Source organism: Mastomys coucha, unplaced genomic scaffold, assembly GCF_008632895.1.
Source record: "Mastomys coucha isolate ucsf_1 unplaced genomic scaffold, UCSF_Mcou_1 pScaffold13, whole genome shotgun sequence".
Lineage (NCBI taxonomy): Eukaryota > Metazoa > Chordata > Mammalia > Rodentia > Muridae > Mastomys > Mastomys coucha.
In genome coordinates, this window is record NW_022196895.1 from 61778555 (window position 1) to 61788645 (window position 10091).

The following is a 10091-nucleotide window of genomic DNA, read 5'->3' on the forward strand; positions in this document are numbered from 1 at the left end:
CCCCCCAAGCTCCTCCATTCCACCTTCTCTTGTTTTGGGAAACCTGATAACCTAGGCTCTGATAATCTGCCACCTCGTTGGTGGTAGAGCAATCTCTAGATCCCTTCCCTCCCACTTAGCACCTGTGAGCACTCCTCTTCAGCGGGGCATCTGGCGCGTCCCAAACCCCTCAGGTGCAGCTCACCTTCCCTCTGCGCCTGGCTGTTGCCTCCTATTGTTCCCCTAGCCGCTCCTCTATTTGGCTTGGATCTGCTCCCAAACAACTTTGGGGAATGAGGTCCCCTCGTACATCTCAGATCCTAATCTAGCCCTCGGCAGGACCCTTGTGGACTGGAATCCACACTGGAGTGGTGCACCAAGCAGGACCAAAGGGTGTGGGGATCTGGGTGACGCACTCCCCACCCGCTCCCCTTGCGTTCAAACACTCAGCAATGCTCTTTCCCTGGCCTTCATGCCACCTCCGCTGACCCTCCCTTGCTCCTGGCCTTGGCAGATTTCAGGGATCATGCTTGCTCTCTAAGCTCACCTGGTCCCTGCTGCCCAACCCCCAGGCTTTTGTCCATCTCTGAGATCCTCAACATCACCCCCAACCCTCTCTTCTTTCTTACTCCTGCCAAAAAGTCCTGTTTTCCGGGCAGAGGCTTCTGGGCTTCTTGGTTTCAGCCTGGATGGAAGGTGAGGAGTGGGGCTGAGTCCGGGCTTTGAGGAACGCGGGCTTAGAGCTTTCTTGAACCGGGGAGGCCAGTAGCAGGTAGCAGCTTGGCACTCATCTGTCCTCCCAGCATCACCTGGAGCTCTGAGTATGGAAGCTACCAGCATCACCTCCAGGCAAGCACAGCCGCCAAGAAATGCAGAGTCCAAGTTCTCTTGATCTCTTGCCACTGCAGTCAATTGTGACTATCTCATATTTCCTGGGAAACGACTGCTTCCCCTTAAAGAGCTTGCAGGTGTGTGTGTGTGTGTGTGTGTGTGTGTGTGTGTGTGTGTGTGTGTGTGTGTGGTATGTTTCCTTAGTCAGGGAACAGTGTGCTGGAAAGGAAATTACTCCACCAAGCCTCAGATTCTAGGGGAAGGAATGAGGCTAGAAACTCTGCCCCTGGACCTCCGTGTTGTGTTTTACCAGAGAGGCCAAGAGCACTGGCTTGTCATCCTATAGTTTCGGGAGGTTTTGCTAAAAGTCCCAGAGATGAAAGAACTTGTAGTCTCTGCCAGGTGCTAGGATTCTAGGAGACAGGACAGAGACTAGAGGGTAGGGCGGCACAGGAGAAGCAGAGAAAGGGTGTTGAAAAACCCAGAATTAGAGCTGGTAATTTTTTAAAAAGGTGTTCTCAGAGCCTAGATTAAAAGGCCTCTGTCTGAGTCAGCCAGCAGTCAGTGGGCAGGGAGGAAGACCTGATACTCCGAACTCCATTGTTTCCGGTCTCCTCTCTGTCCTCACACAAGAAGAGCTCGTGACCTGTCCGTCCACCTTTGAAGACTAAAAGCGCAACAGAGGTGGGTAGGAACCTGGTGTCATACCTGTGGTCCAGGCCAAGCTGAACCTGACACACTGTAGTTAGGGGGCACACGTTTAGGGCACTTCCCTTGATCACCCTCCATGGTGGTACCACAAACATAACATCAAAATTTAGTCTCCAATGTGCTCTTCTTAATTAAATACTATTAACTGTGCATGTGGGTGTGTTGGTGTGTAGGTGTGTGGGTGTGTGGAATATAGGGCTGGTACGTAAGCAAGCCCTCTATACTGAGCTGCAATCCGAGCCCCCCGCTGCCTAAGGTGCCAGCCTGCCCTCCAACTTGCTATGCAGGTCACTCAGACCTTGCACTTGTGTTTGAAAAGAAAAAAAAAAAAAAACCAACAACAACAAGTGTATTTTGGGTAGGAGCTATTGAAGGAAGTGTATCACCCAGGGTGAATGATGTGCGATCTAATTGTATTTAAATTTAATTTACTTATTTAGATTTAATTTAATTCGAAATATCCTAAAACAATCCCCATTCTCGCCAGTTCCCAAAGGCACACAGCACATGGCTGGTTTTGTTCTGTTTTGTTTGCATTTTGGTGAGGCAAGGAGTGAGCCCATCCTAGCCAATGCTCTATGAGCTACGTCACCCAATACTTGCCTTTTTGGAGACAATGATGATGTAGCCCAGGCTAGCTTTAAGTTTGTGATCCTCCTGATGCAGTCTTTATAGTGCTGGGACCACAGGTATTTGCCATCAGTTTTGGCTTAGTTACACCCTAGGACTAAACCTCTGCCATGGTCCACAGGAAGACTGTTGGTCCAGCTCTCTCAGAGAGCTACTTTTTCCAGTTCAGCAATGGAAGCAATGGAAAATGACTCCATAGCCTGCCCACACTTCTCCTGTGGGGTTTTGTGTTCATGGGAATGTTTTGTGTGTGTGTGTCAGGAAAATAGATGTTAACACAAAAGCTAGCAACTGTTCTCTGTGCTTCCCCGGAATGCTTGCAGTTGTGGCTCTCACTTTGATGTGGAGCAGGACTTGGAAAGCTGAATTGGGTGACAGCTCGGGATGCAGAGCAGATCGGTATACACTGCAGGGCTACATCAATGACTGAAATTTACAGCGTGTGTCTATAAAGACTATTTTCTCCACTTTCCATTCCAGTGTGTGTGTGTGTGTGTGTGTGTGTGTGTGTGATGCATTGGGGGGTGTGTTCGTGTTTGCATGTGTGTGTAGGGGAGTGGGGTGCCTAGAATCATCCTTGATTATTCCTTCTCTTTATCCACTGCGGCAAGGTCTCTCAATTAGATCCAGAGCTCACAGATGTGGCTAGTCTAGCTCGCCAGCTTGCTCACACCTTCTGAAGCTGGAGTTATTGCAGATCACCAGGCCCACTCATCATTTACATGGGTTCTGAGAATCTGAACTCTGGTCCTTACACTTGCATTGACAAGTGGTTTAATCACTGAGCTATCTCCTCTGCCCTATAAATACTATTTCTTGGAAGTACATAATACTTTATATCTTAATGGGTATTTTCTCAAATTAAGATAGTTTTCTAGCTTCTACTCTGAAGAAATTAATTTACATTTCAAACCTCCCATTTAGTGGAATGTCACGCAATTTGAAGGCACAAAAGCTTCTTTTTTTTTTTTTTTCATTAAGAGCAAAGCTTATTATTTTTTAAATACTTGTCCTTTATATTGAGATGTCCATTATTTTACTATGTATGTGTGACAGATGATGATAGGAGATGAAGTGGAAGTGGGTATCTTGTCCATGTTACCATGGAGATGATCATTTGGTTGACAGTAGCAAGCTAAAAACTGAAATAGGACCCAGGGAATGTGTGTTTCCTTGGGATGTTATAGATGGCGCACTTCCTGTAACAATGGGCATGTGTGCTGAGAAGTGGGCAGTTGAACAGCACAGTGCCAGCAGGCAAGTATTGGCCTTCAGTCTAATGTCACCAGGATCTGTGTTAGATGAGTAATAAGATGCTCAGCAGATCTATTTTGCTGCTAGAGCAAAGTGCACAAGTGTAGTCCAGCATAGCGAGATGAAGATCTTCATAAAAACATCTCCATCACCCCACTGCTTTATTGGCAATGAATCCTTTCTCACTTTCAACATCCTAACTAGATGACAGGGAATCAGAGATTCCAAGAGTGACTGAGGTAATTACTGTGAGCATCAGGGTTCCAAAGCTGTCTTCTAGCCATCTCGATTCAATTTCCTCCATGTAACTAAAGCTGATGACACATCAGCTTTCCTGGGAAGTTGTGCAATATAATCACCGTGAGGGCCAAATGCATGGCAATGTGGTAGACAGCTGGACACCAGGTCAACCAGCAGGTGACGGAAACAATGTAAGACTCTAATCCTTCATTGGGTCGGTGTCCTTAACAAGGTTTTCAAGCAGTGTGAAGTCCCTTCTAAGTGGAACTTGAGTGGCGAGCTCACTCAAAATCTCACTCGAAGACTGCCTGCTATTAACAATTAATTCTTCAAGCCACATGATATCATGGTACACCGATATGTGATCCTTGCTCACTCAAAATCTCATTGGAAGACTGCCTAATATTAACAGAATTAATTTTTTTCAAGTCACATGATATCTGATACCCTGATATAAGGTTCCTTGCTCCTCTTTAGAATATTAACTATTTGTAAATCATGCTTTTATTCCCAGATCCTAGGGTGATGCTCCGCCACTTTGGGGAATTTACAAGACACCACAAACAGTAAAATGTAGTAGAAACTGGACTCTAGCTTTGTTATAATTGTAGAACCTTTGCTTATGTCTAGGAGGTTTCAACAAGTCTCATTTCACCACTGTAGTCTGGTGTCAATCAAATGAAAGAATTCACACTCGACCATTCTTCAAACTGCCAATTGCAGCTCACAAGCTAGTCCTAAAGAGGGTGGATAGTGTCGCTTCAAAGGGTTTTTTTTTTTTTTTCATTTCAAGCCATAGACAATCATTCAAGTTTTATTCCTGCAACATTTCCTTGACAGTGCCCAATGCCAGTTAGGGCTGGAACCATGAGACTTTAACTCAAAAGCACCAAGGCTTATTAGTTAGTAGAAAACTCCGTGTCAGCGAAACTGGGGGCAGAGAAATAACGTGTGCTCATTTGAAGGATGAAAGTGTTCAAAACTGGGACCTGGCTGGGTGTGGTGGCACTCCCCTTTAATCCCAGACCCCAGTAGGCAGAAGGAGGCAGATCTCAGTGAGTTTGAAGCTAGCTGGGGCTACATGGTGAGACCTAGTCTCAAAAATAAACAAACCAAAAATATGTAGACTTAGGGTCTACACTTGCCACCAGGCTGGGCAAGCTAATCTTGGAACCCACATGGTAGAAGAAGAAAAACAACTCCCACAGGTTGCCCTCTGACCTTCACTGACATGCACTGTGACACTACACATGTGCACACACATGTACACACACATGCACACACACATTCATACACACAATACATTCACCCACACATACATGCACACAAATATACACATGTGCACATATGCATACACATATACACATGCACACACACATGCATACACACACATACATGCACACATGCACACACAGTTAAAGAAAAAGAAAGAATGCAGAACTAGGGTTGGCCACCCACTTATTAGATATATGAATATCCCTGTTTTTAGAACTTCATTGGATTCACTAATTAGTTAATTTATAAGACAGGTACATGTGCTTAGAACTACTGGGAGATTCTCGGAGATCCAAAAGAAACTCTTGAATTGATGTGGCTGTTGAATATCAGTCAGAACTTGTTTTTCAACTGGTTTTTCATTACACTCTTAACCCACCATCACTTCTAGGTGAGGTTTTCTAGATTGAATTTCAGCTAAAATTCAGAGAAAGTTTAAATGAAAGATTCCTTTGGTCCAATTGTATTACAGATAAGAGAAAGGCAACATTGAAAAAAAAATCATACAAAGAAACACATCAAGACTTTTATTTTCAGCAGAAACTTGAAATTGGTGGTGGGAGATGCCGGGATTCTGCAATTCAGCTGGACACGCAGAATTGATAAGACTTTACACTCAGATGCGATTTGCCTTGCCCTGTTCCTTTCATAGTTGGTAACACTGAAGCCTGGGGGGGCTACAGCACTTGTCTGAGGTTACCCCACTAGTTAGTAGAGGTTAGTAACAAAACCCAGGGCTTCCGAGTCACACGCAGGTCTGAATTTGATTCAGCTTGCTACACCTTTTGAACAAAATAGTAAAGTCTGTGTGTTGGGTACAGACCAACGCTTAATAAGTAAAATAACGCTGCTTGCTCTGCATTTACTGGGAAGCCGGGCCCACTGCACAGGTCTCCCTTTCAGTTGCTCCTTCTTCCATTCCCCTCCGTTGGATTTGTTAGCATCCTGGTTTTGTTCTGTGTTCACAGGACACTTAATGGGGAAAAAGAGCACAGATGACTCCCAGTCCCTGCATGCGGCTGACAGAGATGGCCCGAAGGAGCAGTTGAGGGGGTACATCCACTGGGAAGAAGCTGTGAGGAATTTGCTGGGCCTCCTAGAAGCCACCGGGAACAGAAGCCACCAGCCACCTCAGCATCAGCCGCTGGACAGTCTCCAGCCTGCCTGGGATCCCAAGGATGGCAGCTACTTTAACGATGTTCAAAATGCTAAGGTGAAACAAACGCACTTCAGATGAGGGGTCGGAGGCATTTAGAGAGAGTTCAGGGGGCAGGGGTCTTGGTCAGGGGGATGTAAAGTGCTTATCACGTATATTGGTTACCTTTCCCATCGCTGTACAAAATACCTGACCAGAAGCCATTGAAGAAAAGGTGGGTTTATCGTGGCTCATTGCCTGACGACACAGTCCATCTGAGGAAGGTGAGGCGGCGCCCAGGTGTCACAGAGAGAGAACTGTTGGTGCTCTGCTCAATGTCTCTTCCCTTTTCAGTCCATCCAGGGTCCCAGCTCATGAGGTGGTGCCACCCACATTGAGGGGTGGGTCATCCCCACCCCCAGAGGAGTGTTCCCTAAGTGCTTCCAGTTCCAGTCAAGTTGACAATGTGGATTAACCATGGCATGAAGACATTCAGTTGTTACACTAGGCCAACAACACCCACATATGCTAAGCAGACTATTATTCCAGGCTATCTTTCCTTTTGATATAATAGTTTTTCTCTCAGTATTAAAACCTAAGTTCCGAAGTCCAGTTTAGGAATTTTATTAGTAATCGTGCTCATTTGAAGCAACGATTATGCTCTTCAAGAGAATTTTCGGTAGCTCCTGCTGGCCTCTAACTGGAGGTTGTCCTGCCTAAGCCTCTCGAGTGTTTCGGCTATTGGTGCGTGCCATCATGCGTGACTTCTCACTGGAATGTAGTGAGGCCACTGACAGTATTCGAGTAAATTCTTGTGGGTTTACAGATGTGTTAATTTTTGATATGCAGTAGAGGAAGAAAGATGTCTATTTTTTTCGGAGGAGAGTGCTCCTTTTTTAATATACAAAGTTGCATTTTTTTTATGTATTCCAAGATTAGATAACTCGAGTTGCATTCCAATATTCAAAAGTCAGTGAGTATATCCGAAGCCAATCGAGTTATTGGTATATAAGAATACCAAAGTGGTAATGGTCAGACACAAAGCGAGCAAGTAAGTGAGACTGAATTTTATGGGAAGCAAGGCAGCTGAACGTGAGGTGGTCATCACTAATTTTTAACAGACATCCAGTAAAAGGAAAGAGTAATGAGAATGGCAGTGTGGAGGCATCTGTTCTTCCTACTTCCTGGGCACCCTGAGGTGAGCTGCTTTTGCTCTGCCGTGCCCTTTCACGATGGACAAAAGAAGCCTTTGAAACCGTGGGGCAAAGTCAATATTGTCTTCCTTAAAAAATAATAACGTGGAGCTTGAGAGATGGTGCAGTGATTAAGAATACATACTGCTCTTGCGAAGGACCCAAGTTCGGTTCTTAGCGCCCACCTCAGGCAGCTTACACCAGCCTATAACTCAGCTCAGAGGATGCACTCTGAGATCTTTACTCATGTGCCCAAACCCTTACACTGTAATCCACCTAGCAGGATAAGTAGCAGGCCTCATTTGACCCCACCCCCAACCCCCGTCAGGCGGGATCCTCTGTTACTCTATATACTATTTATTTGATTCTGGAAACGAGCCCAGTGCCATGTGCGTGCTAAGAGTATGCTCTGCTACTCAGTAGAGCCCGGCCCCTGCATTTTGAGGGTGAGCAAATTGAATCGTACCACTTCTCATTGACTGTATCAGAGCAATGGCTTGAGTTCCGTCTGCCTGGGATAGTATTGCCCTTCAGGTCCTCTTCCAGGGAATGGTACCCGGTTATCTAAACATGGGATGCAGGATGGAGGAGGTGGCCTTGCTTTGCTCTGTTCCTGGAGATAGAAAATACTGCTTGTCTTTCCCCGAGCTCAGAGACGACCCCGCCCCCATCCCCACCTGCTTCACTCTTCCATGGTGGTTAGCTCTTAGATGGCCCTTACAGAGGGTTGGGACTAGCCTTTTGGGGGGGATGTTTTCTGTTTGACTTTCCCCACATCGTGGGGATTTTTGATGTTAAATGCAAAGTAAAGTCTCTTTGTTGCACAAAACTCCTAGAGAGAAGGCCCTTCAGTAGCTTTTATTCAGAAGGAAAATCTAGATCAAATCAGCCGGTGAAGAAATCAGTACCAATGGTACTCAAAGCTCCGGGTAAATCTCTTGTAATCGGGTAGCGGGTGTTAGGTGGTCAGCTTCCTTCTTTGTCAAAGGACTGCTTACTCTGAGGGTACTGTGAGCTTGTAGCTGACTTCTCAGCCCCATTTGGCTATCATTTTTTTCTTGGTCAAATGTTTTCCTGGAGTGGATATTTTTAGTAACTGTGTAGTTCCCATTTATTTGAATAATAATAATAATAATAATAATAATAATAATAATAATAATACAATTTACGACCCTAGCGACCTCAAAGATAAACTTCTACAAGCATCAAAATGCAGTTTCTTTATAGCTCACTCATAAAAGGACATGTACGACTGTGTTACTCATCTCCATTGCTCGATTTTCTTTAAAAATTAAAGAAAGTTATATCTATATTTTAGGTATTTTGCCTGCCTATGTGCTTGTACACCATTGGTATGCCTGATGCTCTTGTAGGTCAGAAGAGGGTGTTGGATCCCCTGGAACTGGAGTTAGAGATGGCTGTAAGCCTCCATATGGGTCTTCCGGAAGAGAAGTTACTGCTCTTAACTGCTGGGCCATCTCTCAGGCTCTCAGCCGGCCGTGCTTCCTTTTCTAAGCAAACAGCGGTATCCAGCTGCAGTGGCTTTATCCCCTGAACTTGGCTCTGCCATTCATTGAACTCCTTAAAAACTCACACCCTTTCTCAAGGGCCCCAAAATGTCCCATATTCAGCAGAATATTCAAAGCTTTGAGGGATTATTAAAGGGTAGCTTCACAGAGGTCTTCATGAAGCAATATTATGGGATAGATTGAAGGGGCACTCATGGAAAGTGGCTGCTTCAAAATGGACAATACTTCTAACACACACACACACACGTGTGCATATATATATGTGTGTGTATATAATATATATTATAATATATAACATGATATATTATAATATATATAATACATATATTATATATATATATATGTTAGGCCTTGCTTTCTGATCTTTCTTTTTATGTGCTGTTTTTCTTTCCCCAAGTTAAAAAGCCCATCATCCCCACTTCATTCCACCTCAAGTTGAATAATTAGCTACTGCACACATTGGTCTTATTCTCTTGGATACATTTTCCAGAACTGTGAAAAACAAATGCAAAAATGAGTTTAGTCTTCACGGAGGACTGAACAGTTTACTGTTTATCTTGCTTTGGACATTTCACCCCAGTGAAAATATGTCATTGTGAAAACCAAAACCCTCTTATAATGATCTTATTCCAAGGAGAAAGAGTGCGGAGAGAACTGGCCTACTAGAAATCCATATATCTCCCGGTGTCAGAGAGGAGTTTAATAATCTCGCTGAGAACCGCTAGAATTGGCTGCAGTTTTCAGTGGCTGAAGGACTCTGCTTAAAATTAAAAACTCTCCACACATGCTCTCCTCGCTCACTGCAGCCATAAAACACCAAGTCCCCTTGCCAACTTGCCCAGAGCTGTAGTTAGGAGCTGAGCATTTCCTATGTTTTGATGGCAAAGATGTTTACTTAATTCAGAGTGGTGTGTGGGAATGTGTACTGGCTGTTAACTACTGGATCATAGCAGACAGGCCCCAGAGCTTTGCTAGCAAGAATGTCCAGGCTTGTTCAAGTTACTGTTCATCTTTCTTTTACCCATTCCCTTTTCTCCAATCTTTTAATGAGATCCTGAAAATAATGGAGCTCCTATCCCATGGTTTCTGTAGCATGGATTAGGGTTCAGGTCAGGTCCAGGGCCTAACTCACAACTTTGGACATGGTCACAGAATGTTCTGAGAGTCAATGAAGGAGTTTGTTGTAATGTTGATCCCGATCATAGCTCTGCCACCATTATCTTTTCCTTTTATTTGTGGTCATGAACAAAGGGGTTGGGGATGAACTTTCAGAGGCTGTTCTGGAAGGAAATGGATATATAGGTTTTGCTTCCC

General features: G+C 44.6%; 1 protein-coding gene across 2 annotated transcripts in view; it reads left to right on the top strand.

Annotated features, from left to right (window-relative positions):
- The window catches only part of Grp (gastrin releasing peptide), a 13151-nt gene that overhangs the window by 425 nt on the left and 2635 nt on the right, over positions 1-10091 (top strand). Inside the window, exons 2-3 of one of the 2 annotated variants that reach the window (XM_031366327.1) lie at positions 5889-6133; positions 9880-9886. In XM_031366327.1, coding sequence (XP_031222187.1) covers positions 5889-6133; positions 9880-9886 — 252 coding nt within the window. The remainder of the gene's footprint in view (positions 1-5888; positions 6134-9879; positions 9887-10091) is intronic. The other variant, XM_031366326.1, reaches the window with a different exon arrangement.